This window comes from Pristiophorus japonicus, chromosome 3 (assembly GCF_044704955.1).
Source record: "Pristiophorus japonicus isolate sPriJap1 chromosome 3, sPriJap1.hap1, whole genome shotgun sequence".
Lineage (NCBI taxonomy): Eukaryota > Metazoa > Chordata > Chondrichthyes > Pristiophoridae > Pristiophorus > Pristiophorus japonicus.
The window spans coordinates 290,489,422-290,514,511 of NC_091979.1; the positions used below are offsets into that span (position 1 = coordinate 290,489,422).

General features: G+C 44.9%; 1 protein-coding gene across 2 annotated transcripts in view; it reads left to right on the plus strand.

The window, feature by feature from the left end:
• Nucleotides 1-25,090, plus strand: part of LOC139260324 (adhesion G protein-coupled receptor A3) — an 841,088-nt gene that overhangs the window by 565,562 nt on the left and 250,436 nt on the right. For both annotated transcript variants that reach the window (XM_070876798.1, XM_070876800.1), the window contains one exon: nucleotides 19,314-19,475. In XM_070876798.1, coding sequence (XP_070732899.1) covers nucleotides 19,314-19,475 — 162 coding nt within the window. The remainder of the gene's footprint in view (nucleotides 1-19,313; nucleotides 19,476-25,090) is intronic.

A 25,090-nucleotide genomic window follows, 5' to 3' on the forward strand; every position in this document is an offset into this window, starting at 1 on the left:
GAGGACCTTGAGACAATCACTATCACTAGGGGGGTAGTGCTGGACAGGCTAATGGGACTGAAGGTAGACAAGTCCCCTGTTCCTGATGAAATGCATCCCAGGGTATTAAAAGAGATGGCGGAAGTTATAGCAGATGCATTCGTTATAATCTACCAAAATTCTCCGGACTCTGGGGAGGTACCAGCGGATTGGAAAGCAGCTAATGTAATGCCTCTGTTTAAAAAAGGGGGCAGGCAAAAGGCAGGTAACTATAGGCCGGTTAGTTTAACATCTGTAGTGGGGAAAATGCTTGAAACTATCATTAAGGAAGAAATAGCGGGACATCTAGATAGGAATAGTGCAATCAAGCAGATGCAGCATGGATTCATGAATGGGAAATCATGTTTAACTAACTTAGTGGAATTCTTTGAGGATATAACGAGCATGGTGGATAGAGGTGTACCGATGGATGTGGTGTATTTAGATTTCCAAAAGGCATTCGATAAGGTGCCACACAAAAGGTTACTGCAGAAGATAAAGGTACGCGGAGTCAGAGGAAATGTATTAGCATGGATAGAGAATTGGCTGGCGAACAGAAAGCAGAGAGTCAGGATAAATGGGTCCTTTTCCAGTTGGAAATCAGTGGTTAGTGGTGTGCCACAGGGATCGGTGCTGGGACCACAACTGTTTACAATATACATAGATGACCTAGAAGAGGGGACAGAGTGTAGTGCAACAAAATTTGCAGATGACACTAAGATTAGTGGGAAAGCGGGTTGTGGAGAGGACTCAGAGAGACTGCAAGGAGATTTGGATAGGTTAAGCGAATGGGCTTAGGTTTGGCAGATGGAATACAATGTCGGAAAGTGTGAGGTCATCCACCTTGGGAACAAAAACAGTAAAAGGGAATATTATTTGAATGGGGAGAAATTACAACATACTGTGGTGCAGAGGGACCTGGGGGTCCTTGTGCATGAATCCCAAAAGGTTAGTTTGCAGGTGCAGCAGGTAATCAGGAAGGCGAATGCAATGTTGGCCTTCATTGCGAGAGGGTGGAGTACAAAAGCAGTGAGGTCTTGCTGCAACTGTATAAGGTATTGGTAAGGCCGCACCTGGAGTACTGCGTGCAGTTTTGGTTACCTTACTTAAGAAAGGATATACTGGCTTTGGAAGGGGTACAGAGACGATTCACTAGGCTGATTCCAGAAATGAGGGGGTTACCTTATGATGATAGATTAAGTAGACTGGGTCTTTACTCGTTGGAGTTCAGAAGGATGATAGGTGATCTTAGAGAAACATTTAAAATCATGAAAGGGATAGACAAGATAGAGGCAGAGAGGTTGTTTCCACTGGTAGGGGAGACTAGAACTAGGGGGCACAACCTCAAAATACGGAGGAGCCAATTTAAAACCGAGTTGAGAAAGAATTTCTTCTCCCAGAGGGTTGTGAATCTGTGGAATTCTCTGCCCAAGGAAGCAGTTGAGGCTAGCTCATTGAATGTTTTCAAGTCAAAGATAGATAGATTTTTAACCAATAAGGGAATTAAGGGTTACGGGGAGAGGGTGGGTAAGTGGAGCTGAGTCCACATCCAGATCAGCCATGATCTTATTGAATGGCGGAGCAGGCTCGAGGGGCTAGATGGCCTACTCCTGTTCCTAATTCTTATGTTCTTATGTACGTGGGGCCTTAAGTCTCTTTGGACCTCCACTGCTTCTAGCTTTTCACCATTTAGAAAGTATTTTGATTTATCCTTTTTAGTTCCAAAGTGGATGACCTCATACTTGCTTATATTGAAATCCATTTGCCACCGTTTTGCCCATTCATTTAATCTATTATGATCTCTTTGTAATTTTATGCTTCCATCTACATTGCTTAGAGTGTTACCTATCTTTGTGTCATCGGCAAACTTGGATATCTATTCCGTCATCTAAGTCGTTAATAAATACAGTGAATAGTTGAGGTCCCAACACAGATCCCTGTGAGACGCCACTAGTCACATCCTGCTAATTAGAGTGCCTGTCCATTACTCCGACTCACTATCTATCCCCGCTCAGCTAATTTCCTAATATGGTCAATAATTTGCCCTCAATTCCATGAGTTTCAACTTTAGCTAACAGTCTCTTACAAAGGACTTTATCAAATGCCTTCTGCAAGTCCATATAAATAACATTTATTGACATTCCCCCCATCAACTCCTTTAGTCACCTCTTCAAAATATTCAATCAGGCTCATCAGGCATAATCTACCCTTTACATATCCATGCTGGCTCTCTCTGAACAGCTGAAAAATTTCACGGTGTTCAGTGACTCCATCCTTAATTATAGACTCTAGTAATTATCCAACAACAGATGTTAGACTAACTCTTCTACAATTCCCTCGTTTCCCTCTCTCACCTTTCTTAAATTGTGGCGTGACATGTGCAATTTTCCAATCTAAAGCATTTCATAACTAAAACCCTTCTTTCCTGGTAACATCCTAGTGAATCTATGCTACATTTTTTTATCGCCTTTATATACATGCTCTGCCCGTCACCTGACTATTTTGTGCCTCAATTTAAAATCACTCCTGTTATCTTTGCCATAAATTCCTGATGTAATACTTTTTTTCAAAATCCAAATAAACCCAGAAACACTCTTGTATCACCAAGAGGTGTAAAAGCTCCGGCATAAGTTGTTTTAGCAAAGGCCAGAGCATACACTTATTAGCAGTTGAAAAGTTGGAAAGCCAACATATTGGGGGGAAAATTGCAGTTGGAGGCTTCCTTTGGATAAATGCCTCCGACCCTAAAAATATCTACAAAAATACCTGGTGGTATGGGAGGAATGTAGGATTCTGGTTGGAGGACTTCATTCGCTGTGCAGCACACGGGGACATGTCTTCCAGATAAAAACATATCCTGGAGTCATGTGGGCCTGGACCACCAATCACTATCTAGTTTTCTCATTGATAATATTGGGAGCCCTGATCTTACGAGCTCCCATTACTATCAATGGGAATACCCCCCTAAACAAGAAACACAACACAATAAATAAAAAAAAATCTCACATATTTAAAATTAATTGAAATTGAATGTTATTAAATGTTTTGGAAAAAAAAAATGTTGGAATTATTTTTAAATGTGTTCTCGGCGCATGCGCATTGCATGCAGAGAACCGACTTTTGTGAGGCCTCGCCAATTGTGTGCGCATATCGTTCGCACCTGGCAAGGTCCCAATTTTCGGCCCATTATGTCTGCAAGAGTCGATTGCACCCGCGGTACATAATTGTGTAATCATAGTTACCTTTGGCATAGTCAGCTTTGTTCCAACTGACTTGCTTCTTGAATGTGATTTCTCCACATATGTTTTCAGATTCTTGCGCCTTTAGAAAACAGTATGGTAAAATCTTTAAAATAGCTGCGAGAAAAATACAGTAATTAGTATCTTGGGAACCATTCTAGTAACTATTGCAATATTTTAAGCTAGCATATCTTTGAACCATTTTATAGCTGAATTCCGTACATTTTAAAAGCTAAGTTTTTTTTCATTTGGTTTACCATTTTAGTTTTGTAGTCAGGATCACAAGATATTCCAGATGAGGAATGCACCCACTGTAGTTCATCCATCCAGAAGGAACCTTCATTTTCCGATCATAGTATCCAGCAGTTCTAAATTTGTATTTTTTGCTGTCTTTTCCTGGTTTCATAGTTTACTTCTAAATAGAGTTCCAGATTTACTTTTTCTGTGCTGTGTTCTAATTTAGGTGCCTCTATGGAGGTGCCTCAAAACTTTAATGTTCAGGAACAGTCTTATCATTTTTATCTACAATACCTCCACTGATTCTCTTCGGCAACAAAAATGGGACACAATACTCAAGGTGCAGTCTGATGAAAGCACTGTATAGTTTAAAATCGAATTCCTTGGATTTGTACTCTAATATATACATTAACATCAACATTATCTCCACAAATGATTATGAACAGAGTTTGTTTGTGCACTCAATTCAGTGCTTCAGCTAAAATTGACACATTGGCTTTGTCTGTTTTTCAAGTAAAGAAAAACATGAAGTACTTCAAAAAATGTTCAATGTCCACAGCATATTCACCAAGGGAATCCTGTGTAATTATGCAGTTGCCACACATTGTTTTGATAATAATAATCAGCTTGAAACATTCCAAACCAGTCTCAAAATACCGCACATAAAAATTATAGGGCAGCATTTTTGAACCAGATATCTGCAAATGTTGTGATAAGCTCTTTATTAATAAAACCTTTTCCCTGTTACCAGATGAAGTCCTGATAATATAAAAACCTCAGTAAGATGGAGTTCTCCAGTCACTACAAATGGTTTCCAATAAATAGGGTTGACTGCACTGTTTTGCATTTCACCTCGGGGCTGAATTTCCACTCGGGTTCTCCCGATCGTTCCTCGTAACTTCAACGGAAGATCAATGGACATCCTGGAGAAATGGCATAAATGGCGTGTGCTGAGTTTCTCTGGTGGACAATCAAAGAACCACCATGGAAATTTAATCCTTAGAATCTTCATTAATAAGAAACCTGTCCATTATTGAACTAGATTAATCCCACAGGCACCATCATATTAGAGACAAATTGTAACGTTTACAAAAGTCTGGCCAGAGTACTGGGTCAGATAATAATTTTTTTGTGTGGAGCAATTATTGTAAAACATTCAAATTGTTGCTTCTCGTTTAATACCGAGAAACTACTTCCGACCTCCGACTCCTCCTGAGCCCAACCTCCGATTCCTCCTGGGCCCCGACCTCCAACTCCTCCTGGGTCCCGACCTCCGACCTCCTCCTGGGCCCGACCTCCGACTCCTCCTGGGTCCCGACCTCCTACTGGGTCCCGACCTCCAAGTCCTCCTGGGTCCCGACCTCCAACCTTGTCCTGGGTCCCGACCTCCAACCTTGTCCTGGGTCCCGACCTCCGACTCCTCCTGGGTCCCGACCTCCTTCTGGGCCCCGACCTCCGACCTCCTCCTGGGTCCTGACCTCCGATCTCCTCCTGGGCCTCGACCTCCGACCTCCTCCTGGGTCCCGACCTCCAACCTCTTCCTGGGTCCCGATCGCCGACTCCTCCTGGGTCCCGACCTCCGACTCCTTCTCATCCCGACCTCCGACTCATCCTGGGCCCCGACCTCCGACTCCTCCTGGGCCCAGACCTCTGACTCCTCCTGGGCCCCGACCTTTGACTCCTTCTGGGTCCCGACCTCCGACCTTGTCCTGGGCCCGACCTCCGACGACTCCTGAGCCAAACCTCCGATTAGCCTAAACCCGACCTCTGACGCTTCCTGGGCCCGACCTCTGACCTCCGACTCCTCCTGGGTCCCAATCTCCGACTCCTCCTGGCTCCCGACCTCCAACTCCTCCTGGCTCCCGACCTCCGACTCCTCCGAGCTCCCGACCTCCGACTCCTCCTGGGTCCCGAACTCGGACTCCTCCTGGGTCCCGACCTCCGACTCCTCCTGAGCCAGACCTCCGATTAGCCTGAACCCAACCTCCGACTCTTCCTGGGCCCGACCTCTGACCTCCGACTCCTCCTGGGTCCCGACCTCTGACTCCTCCTGGGTCCCGACCTCCGACTCCTCCTGGGTCCCGACCTCCGGCCCCTCCTGGGTCCCGATGCCTCCGCTGGGCTCGGCCTTGCTTCTCGATACCACACCAATCTGCTCCCTGGGCTCCAGTGACTTCAAATGTTGTCGCCCTCTTTGCTTTTGTCGCCTTCTCTGAGCTACTCATGCTGCTCCCTGTGGTGGCTGGCTCTGTGCTGGGGCTGGCCTGCTCCTCTTTATCCTCGGCCGCCGGTGGTGGTGTTCCCGCCCAGGTCAAGGGATTGGCGCTCTGTGCTGGGGCTCGGCTGCTCCTCATTATCCTTGGCCCAGGAGGATTTGGAGGTCCAAGAGGAGTTGGAGGTCGGGGCCTAGAGCAGAAGTCAGAAGCCCAGGAGCGGCGAGGTCGTGGCCCAGGAAGGGAACAGCACGGGCCAACAGCGAGGTGACGCGAGGACTACACTGTGACTCTCAAGGAGGGAGTTCCTGTGGAAAGGAGGAAGGAAGACAGTAGGAATATGCATGTGCGTGCATGAACTAGGCCCATACAACAGAGCCTGGTCTCCAGTTGTCTCGGATCCCCTTGTCACTGGACCAAGACCCAGATCTGTCAAGCCCGTATGGTAGCTGGTGTGCAACGGCCACCCCACATTAAAATAATTCATGCACAGGCATCTTCCAAACTTTAAGATAAAGTTTGGTACCTGGAATGTCAGGACCCTCATGGACAACCCCAACAGCAACAGACTGGAATGCCACACCGCCATCGTTGCCCGGGAACTCAGATGATTCAAACATAGACATCGTTGCCCTAAGCGAGACCCGGTGGGCAGGGGAAGGCCAGCTCAAAGAACAAGGTGGTGGCTACACCTTCTTCTGGAAAGGCAAACCAAAAGTAGAATGCTGCCTCCATGGGGTAGGCTTCGCCGTAAAAAATGAGCCAGTGGGCCGTCTCAGAGACTCCGCTTGTGGGATAAATGAACGTTTCATGACTCTTCGGTTCACCCTAGCCCGGAACCAGTGCGCTACGATCTTCAGCGCTTACGCCCCAACACTGGAAGCTACAGATGTGACCAAAGAGGAGTTCTACTCCAGCCTCGAACAATCCCTATCCCGAGTCCCAACTGGCGGCAAGTTGATCCTCCTGGGCAACTTTAACGCCAGAGTTGGAAAGGACATTGTCCCCTGGGGAGGTGTGATTGGCAGAGAGACGGTAGGGAAAGCCAACTCCAACGACACCATCCTCCTGACGAAATGCTTAGAACACAGCCTCGTCATAACTAATGCCCTGTTCCGTCAGAAGGAAAAATATAAAGCCTCGCTCCAAGCATTGGCATCTGCTAGACTACGTCATCGTCCGAGCGAGGGACCACAAAGACATGCGCATCCCCGTGCCATGACAGGAGCTGACGACTGCTGGACAGGCCACCACCTAATTCGCTCTGTCATCACCATCAACATTGTCCCAAAACAGTGACGGCAACAGAAACAATGCCGCAGAAAAATCAACGCCGGAGCACTCAAAAATCCTGCTAAGAAAGCCCTATTCAACCAATGCCTCTTTACCAACCTGACAACTCCCAGAGACCCAGAGACGCAGAGTGTCCATAGTGCCTGGTCTGCCCTCAAGGCATCCATAATTAGCACCTGTGAAGAGACACTCTTAGAATAAGGGGTAGGCCATTTCAGACTGAGATGCGGAGAAACCTCTTCGATCAGAGAGTTGTTAACCTGTGGAATTCCCTGCCGCAGAGAGTTGTTGATGCCAGTTCATTGGATATATTCAAGAGGGAGTTAGATATGGCTCTTACGGCTAAAGGGATCAAGGGGTATGGAGAGAAAGCGGGAAAGGGGTACTGAGGGAATGATCAGCCATGATCATATTGAATGGTGGTGCAGGCTCGAAGGGTCGAATGGCCTACTCCTGCACCTATTTTCTATGTTTCTATGTTTCTATGACACTCGGTCACTCGACCAGAAAACACTAAAACTGGTTCGATGAGAATGACCAGGAGATCCAGGAGCTAATATGCCGCAAGCGCAAGGCATTCTTGAACTGGAAACAGCAAGACAACTCGAGATCAAGAAAGCAGCTCTGCAGACATCTGAAGACCAAGGTCCAACAGAAAACCCGTGACCAAAAGAACAGATGGTCATTCTCATCGAACCAGTCTTAGTGTTTCCTGTGGAGAGAGCCCAAGAAATCCAGCAACTAGCCGACAACTACAATGTGCGAGGATTCTTTAGCACAGTCAAGATGACCTACGGCCCAAGCACCCAAGGCCCTACCACACTGCTGGCCAAGAACGGAGAGGTGCTCATCAAGGACAGAAAGACAGCCAGTGCCCGCTGGAAGGAGCACTTCAAGGATCTCCTTAAACGAGACTCTGTCTTCGACGTGAGTGTTCTCGACTCCATTCCGTAGCATGCCACCCGCCACCATGTCAGCACAACCCCAACCCGGCATGAGGTAGAAAAGGTCACCCGACAACTGAAGAACAACAAGACATCAGGAGCAGATGGAATTCTTGCCGAAGCACTAAAACATGGCGGAGAAGCACTACTGACGCAGATTCATGTCCTCGTCTCTCTTATCTGGAAGGAGAAGATCATGCCAGGAGATCTCAGAGATGCTGTAATTGTGACCATCTTCAAGAAAGATGACAAGTCTGACTGTGGTAGTTACAGAGGAGTCTCCCTGCTGTCAACCACTGGGAAAGTCATTGCAAGAATCCCCCTCAATCGCCTTCTCCCTGTGGCTGAAGAGCTCCTCCCAGGGTCACAACGCGGATTCCGCCCATTAAGGGGCACAATGGACATGATCTTCACCACATGGAAGATACAAGAGAAATGCAGGGAACAACACCAACCCTTGTACATGGCCTTCTTTGACCTCACAAAAGCCTTCGACACTGTCAACCGTGAGGGATTATGGAGTGTCCTCCTCAGATTCAGCTGCACTCAAAAGTTTGTCACCATCTTCCACCTGCTTCACAATGATATGCAAGCCATGATCCTGACCAACAATCCACCACAGACCCATTCCATGTTCGGACCGGGGTCAAGCAAGGCTGTTTCATCGCACCAACGCTCTTCTCGATCTTCCTTGCTGCAATGCTCCACCTCGCCCTCAGCAAGCACCCCGCTGGAGTGGAGCTAAATTACAGGACAAACAGGAATCTGTTCAACATCCGCCGCCTCCAGGCCAGATCCAAGGTCATCCCTTCCTCCGTCATTGAACTACAGTACGCAGACAACGCTTGTGTCTGCGTACTCTCGGAGGCTGAACTCCAAGCCATTGTCAACACCTTCAGCGAGGCGTACGAGAGCATGGGCCTCACACTAAACATCTGTAAGACAAAGGTCCTCTACCAACCTGCCTCCCGGTTATCAAAATCCACAACAAGGCCTTGGATAACGTGGACCATTTTGCATACCTTGGGAGTCTACTGTCAACAAGGGCAGACATCAACGACGAGGTCCAACACCGCCTTCAGTGTGCCAGTGCAGCCTTTAGTCGCCTGAGGAAGTGAGTGTTTGAAGACCAGGACCTCAAACCCGGCACCAAGCTCATGGTCTCCAGAGCAGTAGTGATACCCACCCTCCAATATAGTTTAGAGACATGGACTATGTACAGCAGGCACCTGAAAATACTGAAGAAGTACTACCAATGTTGCCTCTGCAAGGTCCTGCAAATCCATTAGCAGGATAGGCCAACATCCCCAGCATTGAAGCATTGACCATGCTCGATCAGCTCCGCTGGACAGGCCACATTGTCCGCATGCCTGACACAAGACTCCCAAAGCAAGCGCTCTACCCGGAGCTCCGACACGGCAAGCGAGCCCCAGGTGGGCAGAGGAAACACTTCAAGGACACCCTCAAAGCCTCCTTGAAAAAGTGCAACATCCCCATTGACACCTGGGATTCCTTGGCCCAAGACTGCCCAAAGTGAAGGAAAAGCATCCGGGAAGGCGCTGAACACCTCAAGCTTCTACGCCGAGAGCAAGCCGAAGCCAAGTGTCGACAGCGGAAGGAGCGCACGGCAATCCAGGTACCCCAACCTCCCCCGTTCCTCCAACCACCGTCTGCCAATCTATGACAGGGACTGTAGGTCCCGCGTTGGACTCTTCAGTCACCTGAGGACTCGCCTTTAGTGTGAAAGCAAGTCATCCTCGACTCCTTATGCAGTCCCTCAAAGAAGACCTAGAAAATCTACTTTGGGTATATGAATAAAATAATAGTTTTAGTAACCTGGGTATTTTAATTCACCTTCACTGATCCACTCATGTGGAGCTTTGTATGTTTGCTCTTAGAGTTCATTTACTGTGTGCAAACAAAAGAGGAAATTGACTAAAATCTCAGCACAGGATGTTTAGTTTGGCTTGTTCTGAACAAGCTACTAAGCTCTGTTTTGACAAAGGCTAAAAAGGGACACATTAACCTTGGGGCATGGAGAGGCAGTCTAGTCTGGCTTGAAACCAAATCATAGATTGGCATTTTGTTTGGATGAAGAAATCGTATTTGAAAAGAAAACATCATCTGAAGTTTCACTTACAGCTAATATTTGGCAAACTACAAACTCGATTTTTTTTCTCCCCGTTTACATATTAATGGAACAGCTTTACCCTCAGGACCGGTTTTTTAAAAATCAAATATTTATTAAAGAATAGTGATTAAGATTAGCATGCTTTTATTGAGTTTTTTTTCTGTTCTTTTCTACCTGGTTCAACATTTTTGTTTAAATGATGAATTATAGTGACACTATCAGGAGTGCTGGCATGAAGAGCATTTGATTGTGTGAGGAACCAAACTACCATCAGCAGGGATCCAGTCTTGTTCCAAAATGTGTTTCAACAGCATATGTTAAATTAGCTCCTCACACGGCTGGGCTCACTGAGAAACCCTTTCAAGCCAGTGCAAAAATAATTGTCAAATTGATCACAGTAGATAGAACAAAACTGAAGCAAAAGACAGGAAGGAGATGAGTAAAAATGGAGGGCAGAGAAACCCAAGGCAAAAAACAAAAAGGGCCACTGTACAGCAAAATTCTAAAGGGTCAAAGTGTAATAAAAAGGCAAGCATGAAAGCTTGGTGCCTCAATGCAAGGAGTATTTGGAACCCAGTAGAGGGCTCTGAGCTAGTTAGAGTGGGTGAGAGCTCAGATGAACAGGACCCCAAGAAAGAATGCAAAAGGCAGGAGGCAACAGAGCAGAGTAGCACTGGGATAAGTGTAAACCACAAGGTGATAGGAAGGGACAATATGTATGAATATAAAGGGGCTGCAGGAGGGGTCAAAACTAAAAATCATGGTTTAAAAACTAGTATTAAAACACTCTACCTAAACGCACGCGGCATTCGAAATAAGGTAAATGAGTTGACGGCACAAATCATTACAAATGGGTATGATTTGGTGGCCATTACAGAAACTTGGTTGCAGGGGGGCCAAGACTGGGAATTAAACATACAGGGGTATCTGACAATTCGGAAAGATAGACAAGAAGGGAAAGGAGGTGGGGTAGCTCTGTTAATAAAGGATGATATCAGGGCAGTTGTGAGAGACGATATTGGCTCTAATGAACAAAATGTTGAATCATTGTGGGTGGAGATTAGAGATAGTAAAGGGAAAAAGTCACTGGTGGGCATAGTTTATAGGCCCCCAAATAATAACTTTACGGTGGGGCGGACAATAATCAAGGGAATAATGGAGTCATGTGAAAAAGGAACGGCAGTAACCATGGGGGATTTTAACCTCCATATCGATTGGGCAAATCAAATCGCACGGGGTAGCTTTGAGGAGGAATTCATAGAATGCATATGGGATTGTTTCTTAGAACAGTATGTTACAGAACCTACAAGGGAGCAAGCTATCTTGGATCTGGTCCTGTGTAATGAGACAGGAATAATAAACGATCTCCAAGTAAAGGATCCTCTCGGAATGAGTGATCACAGCATGGTTGAATTTGTAATACAGATTGAGGGTGAGGAAGTAGTGTCTCAAACGAGCGTACTATGCTTAAACAAAGGGGACCACAGTGGGATGAGGGCAGAGTTGGCTAAAGTAGACTGGAAACACAGACTAAACGGTGGCACAATTGAGGAACAGTGGAGGACTTTTAAGGAGCTCTTTCATAGTGCTCAACAAAAATATATTCCAGTGAAAAAGAAGGGCGGTAAGAGAAGGGATAACCAAGGAAATAAGGGAGAGTATCAAATTAAAAACCAATGCGTATAAGGTGGCCAAGATTAGTGGGAAACTAGAAGATTGGGAAAATTTTAAACGACAGCAAAGAATGACTAAAAAAGCAATAAAGAAACGAAAGCTAGATTACGAAAGTAAACTTGCACAAAACATAAAAACAGATAGTAAAAGCTTTTACCGATATATAAAATGGAAAAGAGTGACTAAAGTAAATGTTGGTCCCTTAGAAGATGAGAAGGGGGATTTAATAATGGGAAATGTGGAAATGGCTGAGACCTTAAACAATTATTTTGCTTCAGTCTTCACAGTGGAAGACACAAAAACCATGCCAAAAATTGCTGGTCACGGGAATATGGGAAGGGAGGACCTTGAAATAATCACTATCACTAGGGGGGTAGTGCTCGACAGGCGAATGGGACTCAAGGTAGACAAGTCCCCTGGTCTGGATGAAATGCATCCCAGGGTATTAAAAGAGATGGCGGAAGTTATAGCAGATGCATTCGTTATAATCTACCAAAATTCTCTGGACTCTGGGGAGGTACCAGCGGATTGGAAAGCAGCTAATGTAACGCCTCTGTTTAAAAAAGGGGGCAGACAAAAGGCAGGTAACTATAGGCTGGTTAGTTTAACATCTGTAGTGGGGAAAATGCTTGAAACTATCATTAAGGAAGAAATAACAGAACATCTAGATAGGAATAGTGCAATCAAGCAGATGCAACATGGATTCATGAAAGGGAAATCATGTTTAACTAATTTATTAGAATTCTTTGAGGATATAACGAGCATGGTGGATAGAGGTGTACCGATGGATGTGGTGTATTTAGATTTCCAAAAGGCATTCGATAAGGTGCCACACAAAAGGTTACTGCAGAAGATAAATGTACGCGGAGTCAGAGGAAATGTATTAGCATGGATAGAGAATTGGCTGGCGAACAGAAAGCAGAGAGTCGGGATAAATGGGTCCTTTTCGGGTTGGAAATCGGTGGTTAGTCGTGTGCCACAGGGATCGGTGCTGGGACCACAACTGTTTACAATATACATAGATGACCTGGAAGAGGGGACAGAGTGTAGTGTAACAAAATTTGCAGATGACACAAAGATTAGTGGGAAAGCGGGTTGTGTAGAGGACACAGAGAGGCTGCAAAGAGATTTAGATAGGTTAAGCGAATGGGCTAAGGTTTGGCAGATGGAATACAATGTCGGGAAATGTGAGGTCATCCACCTTGGGGAAAAAAAAAACAGTAAAAGGGAATATTATTTGAATGGGGAGAAATTGCAACATGCTGTGATGCAGAGGGACGTGGGGGTCCTTGTGCATGAATCCCAAAAGGTTAGTTTGCAGGTGCAGCAGATAATCAGGAAGGCGAATGGAATATTGGCCTTCATTGCAAGAGGGATGGAGTACAAAAGCAGGGAGGTCCTGCTGCAACTGTACAAGATATTGGTGAGGCCACACCTGGAGTACTGCGTGCAGTTTTGGTCACCTTACTTAAGGAAGGATATACTAACTTTGGAGGGGGTGCAGAGACGATTCACTGGGCTGATTCCGGAGATGAGGGGGTTACCTTATGATGATAGATTGAGTAGACTGGGTCTTTACTCGTTGGAGTTCAGAAGGACGAGGGGTGATCTTACAGAAACATTTAAAATCATGAAAGGGATAGACAAGATAGAGGCGGAGAGGTTGTTTCCACTGGTCGGGGAGACTAGAACTAGGGGGCACAGCCTCAAAATACGGGGGAGCCAATTTAAAACCGAGTTGAGAAGGAATTTCTTCTCCCAGAGATTTGTGAATCTGTGGAATTTTCTGCCCAAGGAAGCAGTTGAGGCTAGCTCATTGAATGTATTCAAGTCACAGATGGATAGATTCTTAACCAATAAGGGAATTAAGGGTTACGGGGAGCAGGTGGGTAAGTGGAGCTGAGTCCATGGCCAGATCAGCCATGATCTTGTTGAATGGCGGAGCAGGCTTGAGGGGCTAGATGGCCTACTCCTGTTCCTAATTCTTATTAGATATATTCAAAAGGGAGTTAGATGTGGCCCTTATGGCTAAAGGGATCAGGGGGTATGGAGAGAAAGCAGGAATGGGGTACTGAATTTGCATGATCAGCCATGATCTTATTGAATGGTGGTGCAGGCTCGAAGGGCCGAATGGCCTACTCCTGCACCTATTTTCTATGTTTAAACTTTGTACCTGTATGATGTTGAAAGATTCCCAGGAACTCAGTCTCCCTCTTTTAAGGTCTTTACAGTAATGTAACTGCAGTATTTCAGATGAATCGAATCCATTGTCTCCGGTCCCCACCACAAACTCCGTTCCCTAGCCACCGATTCCATCCCCCTCCCTGGCTGCTATCTGAGGCTGGACAGACTGTTCACATCCTCACCGTCTTATTCGACCCTGGGCTGAGCTTCTGACCCCATATCCACTTCATCACCAAGACTGTCTACTTCCACCTGCTTAATATCGCTCGTCTCCATTTCCGGCTCTGCCCACCTGCTGCTGAAACCCTCATTCATGTTTTTACCTCTAGACTCCAATGCTCTCCAAGTAGACCTACCATCTTCCACCCTCCAAAACTCTGCTGTCTGTATCCTAACTCGCACTAAGTCCCCTTCAACTATCACGTCTGTGCTCACTGACCTACATTGACCCCCGATCCAGCAAAGCCTCAAATTAAAAATTCTCATCCTTTTGTTCAAATCCCTCCAGGGCTTCGTCCTTCCCTCTCTCTTTAACCTCCTCTGGCCCGACAGCTCCTCGAGTACCCTGTGATTCTCCAATTCTGGCCTCTTCTGCATCCTGGATTTTTTTTGATCCCGCGATTGGCAACCATGCCTTGAGCTGCCCATGCCCTAAGATCTGGAATTCCCTCCGTAAACATCTCTGCATCTACACCGCCCTCATCTTTAAGATGCTCATTAAAACCTACCTCTTTGACCAAGCTTTTGGTCATCTGTCCTAGTATCTCCTTATGTGGCTTGATGTCAAATTTTTGTCTGATAACGCTCCTATGCCTTTGCATGTTTTACTATGTTAAAGGTGCTATTCACTTTGCGTTGCGTTGTTTTGCTTCATAGAAAATGTTGATAGTATGCTTGCTGCGGAATTACTATTTTTGAGATGACAAAATTCTTGCATTGTCTGTTATTATGTTATAGCCACATGGTGCAGATTCTTCCCCGGTTTAGTCACATTAAGAATATGCACAGTGCAAACCATTTTTCAGTTTTGAAAATAATTCTTCACTTTTTCAGCAATCAAAGAAATAGTGTTTTTTCCTTTAAAAAAAAATCAAGGGTCCAGTCAGGAATGTGATGGAATTTATTTTTTTATTCGTTCCTGGGATGTGGTTGTCAATGGCCAGTATTTATTGCCCATCACTAATTGCCCTTGAGAAGGTGGTGGTGAGCTGCCTTCTTGAACTGCTGCAGTCCATGTGGTGAAGGAACTCCCACAGTGCTGTTAGGTAGGGAGTTCCAGGATCTTGACCCAGCGACGATGAAGGAATGGAATATTCATTACTCACCTGAATGGGTGCAGTCGTAACAACATTCAAGAAGCTCAAGATCAAGTTACAAAAGCAAAATACTGCGGATGTTGGAATCTGAAATAAAAACAGAGAATGCTGGAAATCTCAGCAGGTCAGGCAACATCTGTGGAGAGAAAAACAGAGTTAATGTTTTGGGTCGATGACCCTTCGTCAGAACAAGATCAAATTATATTGATTTCTTTATTCACTACGAGCATCTTTTGAAATGGGCAAAAGACCTGTATTTGTGTGTACAGCAAGGCAGATTGAATAACACCACTCCCACTTCAGACAGACATTAGAAAAGCATCCTCCATTCAGTCACTTGAATTGGTTGGGTCTGAAATGACTGCTATTCTTCAAGTCTTTTTATGCTTCCAAAAACCTCAATGGACAAATTTGCGAGACATGTGCCCTCATTACATTTGTTTGCAGCTATAGACAGTTATGTTAGTAACAGTGAAGTTATATAGCAGCCAATGTGATTGGTGTGTTTTTATTTTAAAACATTAAAACACTAAGTACAAAGAGCAGATTTTGCTGATTTTGGCATCATTGTCAGATAAGCATTTTACATTGTGTGAGATCACCTCGAGGAAGAACCCTCTCACCATGTTTTATTATTGCAAATGCAACAAGGACAAGATTTTAATTTTCACATTTAAATTTTTAAAAAGCACAGCTTATCCGATGGACTATTTTTAACATTTATAATAACATTATAAATGCATCTCCACACCTGCTTGAATTTTAAAAAATGTGTTCTCTGGATGTGGATGATGCTGGCAAGGCTTCACTTATTGCCCATCACTAGTGTGCTGAGATCCACTATCTCCTTGAACCACTGCTGTTCTGTAGTGATGGTGCTGCCATGAGAGGGAATACAAGGACAATGACCCAGTGACGATGAAGGGCCACTGATAGGTGTCCAAGGCAGGATGGTGTGTGACTTGAGGGGAATTTGGAGGTGTTAATTTTTTTACGACATTGCTACACTAGAGATCGTGGGAGCCGTGGGAGGGAGGTGCTGTCGAAGTAACCTTGGTGAGTTGCTGCAATGCATCCTGATATATATATGCAGCAGCAAATATATACTGATGATGGAGGAGGTGGATCTAAAGTCTGGTGACACAGACATCAATCATAGATGGTATCAAGCTTCTTGAGTGTTATTGTGACTGCACTCAATCAGGTGAGTAGTGAATATTAAATAACATTCTTGACTTGATCCTTGTAGATGGTGAATAGAACTTCAGGAGTCGGGAGGTGAACCATTCATCGCAGAGTACTCATTCACTGCTTGAGCACATAAATCTAGGCTGACACTCCAGTGCAGTACTGAGGGAGTGCTGCACTGTCGGAGGTGCCGTCTTTCAGATGAGACGTTAAACCGAGGTCCGGTCTGCTCTCTCAGGTGGACGTAAAAGATCCCATGACACTATTTCGAAGAAGAGCAGAGCAGTTATCCCCGGTGCCCTAGCCAATATTTATCCCTCAATTAACATAACAAAAACAGATTATCTGGTCATTATCACATTGCTGTTTTTGTGGGAGCTTGCTTGTGCACAAATTGGGCTGCTGCGTTTCCCAAATTACAACAGTGACTACACTTCAAAACATACTTCATTGACTGACAAGTGCTTTGAGCCATCCGGCGGTCATGAAAAGAGCTATATAAATGCAAGTTTTTCTTTCTTTTCTTTTAAAATACAAGAGGTTAGAAATCATGCTGCAGCAATAAAAATCAACATAACAAAAACAGATTATCTGGTCATTATCACATTGCTGTTTGTGGGAGTTTGCTGTGCGCAAGTTGGCTGTTGCATTTCCCACATTACAACAGTGACTATACTCCAAAAGTACTTTGTTTGCTGTAAAGCGCTTTGAGGCATCCGGTGGTCATGAAAGGAGCTATATAAATTCAAGTCTTTCTTTCTTTCTAATCAGTGTCACTTCTAGGATGTTGATGGTGGGGGACTTGGTGATGGTGGTGCCATTGAAGGTCAAGGGGAGCTATCTGGATTTTCTATTGTTTAAGATGGTCACGACCAGGCATTTATATGGTGCAAATATTGGGCCAGAAATTGTGGTCGGAAACTTCCCAAGGGTGGATGGCTCTGACCAAAATGTTTTAAATGAAAATACCTGGTTGTCCCGGAGGAACGTAGACTTGCGGTCCGAGGCCTAGTTGCGCAGTCCAGCGCAGGGGCCCACGTATTCCAGGAGCGTATGTGCAGCCTGGGATCACATGGGCTGGACCAACCAATGAAAATGGCATATCCCCAATCACAATAATGGTGAGTTCCGTTTGTACGGAGATCAACATTTCTATGTATGGGGATACCCCCCAAAACACAAACATTTTAAATAAATAAGAAAAACACTTCACATATTTAAAATTAATTGAAATTGAATTTAATTAAATGTTTTAGTCAAAATTTATTTTTCAGAATTCTTTAAATATGTTTTAATAGTGGTAAAAATAAACTTACCTTCATGGACAGGGTTCTTAATATAAAAATTATTGACAACATTTTATTTTTTTATCTTTTAAAACTCTTTCGTTGAAGGACATTTGCTGGGCAAGAGTTGGTCAAATAGCCCAAATCTCTGCCCGTGAAGGCCTTTCTCCCAGGGATGCGTTGGAATTGTCAAAAGACATGTTGGCAGTTCGCAAGTGCCGGATTTCGGCACATGTGCATTGCCCGCCGAGAACCGGCACTTGTGGGGCATCTACAGGTGTGTGTGTACCCGTACGCGCCCATAGAGACTGCGATCTTTGGCCCATTATATGCTACTTGTCAGCTCAAGCTTGATGTTGTCCAGATCATGCTGTATGCTGACAGGGGCTCCTTGATTATCACAAGTTTTGTATGAAACTGAACTCTTCTTCTTAGACGGTCCCTCATTTCGAGGATGACCTTCCACGCCAAAAAGGGATGAGTTCACAAGTATTTCAATGAAGGATCTGATATTCCAGGTCCCGAACTGCATATTGAAGGGTGGAAGATGCCTGTGCGTGGATTTTTTTAATGTGTGGTGGCCATTGCACACCAGCCACCACACGGGCTTGACAGTGCGAGGTCTTGGTCCTGTGGCAAGGGTTAACCAAGACGACTGGAGACCAGCTCTGCTGCACAGACCTTGTGTGCGCACACATCGCAGTGTGGGCTGGCCCGTGCTGCCCCTGGGCCCACGCCTCTTCTGGGCCCTGAACTCATGCCTTTCCTGGGCCCCGATCACATTGCTCTGCAATCTCTTGCTGCTCCTTCATCCCGACCTCGCTGCTCCTGCTGTACCTGCCCACGCTCCAATCACCAACCTGGGTTATGATGACGTCCTCTTCACAGCCGTCGCCCTCCCGGATCGGCTCACGCTGTATCTTGCAGTGGTATGCTCCTTTTATGGCCCCGACCTGCCGCTGACATTCCCACACAGGTCAGGGCCATAAACACTCTAGAATTGTCAGCAAACAGCTGCACTCCTGACCATATGACAAAGGAGAGGCATTTAATGAAACAGCTGAACACTGCCCTGAAGAACTCTCACAGTGATGTCCTGGGGCAGTGCTGATTGGCCTCCAACAACCACAACCATTCTCATTTGTCTTTTTGAATGTGCAGAGCTCTACATTTCCCTGATCTGGGGACAGTGCACGTGAGGCGCCATAACATTAAGGTTTTGCCAAATTGTACCAGTATAAAACGGGTATTGGTTGTCTAACTGCACCATTTATATCCAAACAAAAATAAATCAAATGCTTAACTCTGTACTCGGTCTGAACATTAACGGACAGTTTGCTTGAAAACTTGACTGCTTCATGTGATTTGCTGCTTTTGGTTTGACAATCTTATAAAATGAGAGAAGTCAGTCATTTTAGAAAAAGAATGTAAAGCTAATATTTGAATGGATACTTCTGGTCATCTTTAGCTTCATTTTTTTTATTGAACGATAATGTAACAGTTTAAAAAAAAATGACATTTATGTTTGCAGCACAAAACAACTTCTGGAGATGAATCATCCAAATATAATTGAGCATATTTGTTCCACAGCTGGGAGAATCCATCACAGAAATAGCCAGTAACATGATGCTAGTGGATGAACACATACTTTGGATGGCCCAGAATGAAGAGAAGGCTTGTACCCGAATCGTGCAGTGTGTGGAATTCATTTCGAGCCTTGTGTTGACCACCAATACACAGGGTATTTCAAAGGTATTTATTTCACTGCTGCATGTTCTGATCTGATCAGAAAGGATGAAGAGGTTCACTAAGTTTTCAAAAATTGTGCAGATAGAAAGAAAATACAGTACTCCTTCAGCTTGTAGCTGTTCAGTTCATTAGTGAGCGTTTATGGTACTGAACTACAAATGAGTTAATGGAGCAGTGTCAGTAGGACAAACATATTTGGCAAACCTTTATTCAGTGAAATGAGCCAGGAGAGCTGTTTCTCTACATTTTGTTCGCAATAGATCCTGAGAGTTGACATATTCAAGGTCTTTTCTTTGATACAGCAGGCTTGGGACAAATTAAATGTATGGGTGAGGGGTCTTTCTGAGCCCGGGACAAGTGATTGGGCAGTGCATAGCCTATTAGGTTACTGACGTAAGCAGTGGGTCTGGAGTCTTTTTCATCTTCCATTGTTCCTTCAACTGATGGTGATGGGCCGCTGAAAGGGGGCCACACCTCCTCAATTCATGCAGCACTCACTAGGAATATCAAATTGCTTTGCTCACATGTTTACTGTAAGGTGTTATATTGCAGTGCAGAAACAGGCAGCACCTTTTTACAACAAGAAACAAATCACTTTTTGTGAAGGTGGTTCATTTTCGAAAAAATACAACAATTTCTGACATATTGAAGTACAGTATGTATAATGGACGTAGGATTGAAACATCAATCTAATTTTTCAAAAAATACTGTTGTTTTTTGGTCTCTTTAAACTTTTCTTTACCTTAGATTATTTTGGCTGCTGCATCTTAGGTCAATCTCATGAATGAGTTGCAACTTACAGTACCTTTGAGAGTGTCTATTCTTGATTTGAGATTGAGGTAAATTTTCAGTAATGCACTTGGGAAATGAACAGCAAACCTTATGTAGGACAGATTGGACCTCTCTGGTCCAGAAACATCCATGGTTTGGCATCGGCATTGGTTTCCCGCACTTCCTGGCTCTCATTGATCAGTGCGCAATTGCCGCTTTGCGAGCATGGCGTCCCGGTTTTCCACGTTTCAGTGAGTTGGCCGGGCAAGGAAAGGGAAGGGCAGGCAGCTGACTGAGGTGCCGAAGCTGGGCCTGAGGGAGAGGAGGTTTATAAAAAAAAGAGCACCAAACTAGCGCGTTAATTAACAAATATGGCTGAGAGATTTCTACACGGAGAGTGAGGCCCGAGTTTCGCAGCCTGAGCTTGGAGCGTGGCGGAGGCCTTTAGGAGCCTGGACGTTGTCTACAGGTACCGGTAAGACTAGGCTCAGCGTGACCTCCCATGGTTTGGAAAATTCTCTGTTCCAGCACTGGTCAGGTTTCGAGGGTGCTGGACCAGAGAGGTCCAACCTGTAATTGCATTTCGGTACTGGGTTTATCTTATGCCTTTCACTCCGGACTCACATTTTATATTTGAAATATCAAGCAAATTTATTTTGCAAAAGACAAATCAACACCTAAGTAGCAGTAATATAGTAATACGGTAATATGGAAGTATCTCTAAATTTACAGTAGCTAACCTTCAATGTAACTCCTCATATACTCATAATAAGAGAAAAACTGAAGTTCTGAGACTCATAGAAATCATAGAATCATTGAAAAATTATGACACAGAAGGAGGCCATTCGGCCCACCATGTCTGTGCCAGCCGAAAAAGAGCTACCCAGCCTAATCCGACCTTCCAGCACTAGGTCCATAGACCTGTGGATTGCGGCTCTTTAAGTGCACATCCAAGTACTTTTTAAATGTGATGAGGGTTTCTGCCTCTACCACCCTTTCAGGCAGTGAGTTTCAGAACCCACCACCCTCTGGGTGAAGAAATCTTTCCTCATCTCCCCTCTAATCCTTCCACCAACTACTTTAAATCTATGCCCCCTAGTTATTGCCCCTCTGCTAAGGGAAATAGGTCCTTCCTATCCACTCTATCTAGGCTCCTCATAATTTTATACACTTCAGTTAAATCTCCCCTCAGTCTCCTCTGTTCCAAGGAAAACAACCACAGCCTATCCAATCTTTCCTCATAGCTAAAGTTTTCTAGTCCTGGAAATATCCTCGTAAATCTCCTCTGCACCTTCTCTAGTGCAATCACATCCTTCCTGTAATGTGGTGACCAGAATTGCACAAAGTACTCAAACTGTGGCCTAACTAGTGTTGTATACAGCTTTAGCATAACTTCCCTACTCTTGTCTTCTATGCCTCGGCATAGAACTCAGCTTTGTAAATCATTCTTTAGAACACAAAGGGCTGAATTTTGTGTTTCCCAGCTGGGTGGTAAGTTTTGCCAGCGAGGAGTACAGAGCGGAAGATCTGGTGGGTAGTTTCACCTTGCAGTAACAGAAACTTTTTTAAATTATTCGTTCACGGAATGTGGGCATCGCTGGCAAGACTGACATTTATTGTCCATCCCTAATTGTCCTTGAGAGGGTAATGGTGAGCTGCCTACTTGAGCCGCAGAGGGCAGTTAAGAGTCAACCACGTTGCTGTGGGTTTGGAGTCACATGTAGGCCAGACCAGATAATGATGGCAAATTTCCTTCTCTAAAGGACATTGTTTTGTTTTACGACAATCTGGTAGTTTCATGGTCACCATTACTGAGAATAGCTTTTTTTTAAAATCCAGATTTATTTAATTAACTGAATTTAAATTCCCCAGCTGCCGTGGTGGGATTAGAACTCACGTCCCCGGATCATTAGTCCAGTTCCCTGGATTACTAGTCCAGTAACATAACCACGATGCTACCGTACCCCTTAAACCGTGTAATTTCCCTTCTGTTTAAATGAATGGAAGGAAATCGAGCTGATTCTGTAATGGGTGTGCCCTCCGACTTGCCCGACTTTCCTCTCTGCACTCCATCCAGGTGATGCTCAGCACCCAGATGGGAACGTCGCAAGTCTATCCCTCAGGACTTCTCCTTTGTTTTCAGAAATATTAAACTATCAGTCCTTTCCAAACTGGCTACTGGTTGTTTCACTTGAGATTTCAAACTCCCCATGATTGAAACAGAAGCAGTCCCTTTGTATCTTAACAAAGAATATGGAAACTTCTTGGATTTTGAATATTTGTTCCCGTAAGTTAAAAAAAGAAGCAGTCAATAAAAATGAAACCAATTGGATAGTATTGTTTATGTTTGAATTATTCCTCTCTCTAATCTATAACCGGTGAAACTTTGTAACATTGTTACAGGATAGGCATGGGGCAAAATTTTGGCTTAGCTAGCATTAAACTCCAAAAATTCTCAGGAGTTTGATTCCAGTGGGCTGGCATCCACTGGTGCCTTTCAACACGAATGCCACGGGAGTTTGAAGGATCAGTGGGATGGCATCTAATTTCAGTGAGACAGGTAGGTACAAGTGCCACTTCAGACACACCTGTAATGCATGTCCGCATGTTACATGTGCCCTGAAACTTTGGCATCTGCCCATCTTCGGTGGGGGTTTCCAGGCCCCCTTCCCCAACTCTGCTCACAGACCCCTTGGCCTCCTAGGCAGGGCAATCAACCTGTTCAACAAAAAAATACAAATGATTTTCTTTGAGATCCAGGCTACTTGCCTGGTATGGACCCCATTGCTGAGGCCCATAGCCAACTTGTGGAGGCAGATATCTCTCACCTCACTCACTGTCCACTGCTACACTGGGTCCCAATCCAACCTAAGGGACAGGACCTCGCACTTAGGGAGTCCCTGTCCCAGGCTCCACCCCTTTTCTGTCATGTGCATGTAAGGGGTGGTCCAGGTGTTCCTACCATACAGGGCAACCAGAAATTGGTGGAAACCTGGTACAACTGTGTCACCTACTGTTTTCCTGGGTCTTCTGCTGGTCTGCTGCTGGAGTTATGGCAGGAGATTGGCAGAAACCCATAGAAATGATGGTTGGCTTAAAGGGGCAGCCACCAAATTAGATTTTTTTTAAATTGTCACAGACTTAAACTCGTCAAATATTTAATCACTATTGAAAAGGTATAGATTTATGAAATTATGTCATCAATAATGGTGGTTGAATGGTTACTCCTGCATTTGAGTAAAAAACTTGTTACCCCACATTTTTGTTCTTGTTATTCCACATTTAATTGCATTGATAAACTAGATTGTACTTCTACGGAGATTGTGTTGACCAACCAGAAAATTCATTATTGCCCTGAGATCTTGTTTTTCTCTATCTAATACTGAAACATTGCCACCCCTCGCCTATAAATGATTATAAAGTTTTGACCTTTAAAGAGCTACGTGCCACACATGAGGTCTATTTGATGTCCTTTCAGCTGAAATAAACATCAAATCCTGAGCTTTGTCCACCAGCAGGATCAACCATTTGAATAGCTTTACTAATTATGTTTTTTAAAAAATGCAGGTTATTGTGGAGTTATACAAACTGTATGTTGAGATGTAGCCCAGATATTTGGAGTCAGCAATCCAAACATAGTTAATATATGGGGAGAGAAATTGGGCTACTTTGCACCTTCAGTTAGCGCTCCGGGTGTTAATGGGGCACAAATCAGTTTGTGACTGGGCATGGCAAAAACAGTGCCTCCCTCTAAATTCGGGGGGTTTGCGGCGACGATAACACGTAGCGCCCCGTTCTGCTGCATCCGACAATGCTGACGTCATCATCGTGCGCAGTGCCACAGAACAAAAAGTGGCCTTCGCCTCCTCGTTTAGCGTCTGGCGCTGAATATGACAACTTCAGCAGTTGGGTTTACGTCAGATGTCGGCTGGAGGAGCGCTATTTAAAGGCGCCTGCATCTGGTGAAGTTTTAGTTGGCCAATAATGTTTCCTTCTTCGTTTCAAAAAGGCAGACGGGCGTTTCGACCGATTTGAGTGATTTGCCGTTCAAGGAGTGTTCTGGCTCTTAAAGATTCCTGACTTTCATTGAGATCAGATTTGAAACTCCAACATTTATATTGTTTCATGATGGCTGTGCTGGCACTCGTCTTCATGCTCAATGGTCACTGTCGGAGGCAACTGACGCACAGAGAAAGACTGCAAAATGTGGCCAGAGGTAGGAGAGCCAATAGAACTTTCAACAGGAGGCTTTACCCTCCCAGGGTATTCCGGCAGCAGTTGTCCTACATCAATTTTACTGAAGTACTGTGTGTTCAAAGGCTGCACTTCACCAAGGACGTGGTCACAGAGCTCTGCCACCTCCTGCAACCAGACCTCGAGCCTCAGACCAGGCGGAGGACGGCACTCTTGGGGGTTGTCAAGGTCGCCAACTTGCTTAATTTCTACGCCAGTGGATCCTTCCAGTGTACAACAGGAGACAGAGACATTGCAACATCTCCCAGTTTGCCATCCATTGCTGTATCCGCGAGCTCACAGATGCTCTCTATAGAAGGAGTCAACTACATTTCCTTCCTCATCACCAGGCAGAATCAGCACACGCATACATGTTGCTTTGCCAGGATAGGGGCTTCCCCATGGTGCCGGGAGCCATTGACTGCACCCAAGTCGCTTTGTGGGCAGCGCATAACAATCCTGAGGCATTCGTAACCACAAAGGCTACCACTCGCTTAATGTATAGTTGGTGTGCAACCACACACAGTGAATCTTCACCGTCAAGGCCCGCTATCCTGGCAGCAGCCATGATGTATTCATCCTGCGCCAGACTCTCTTCCAGCCACCACATCAAA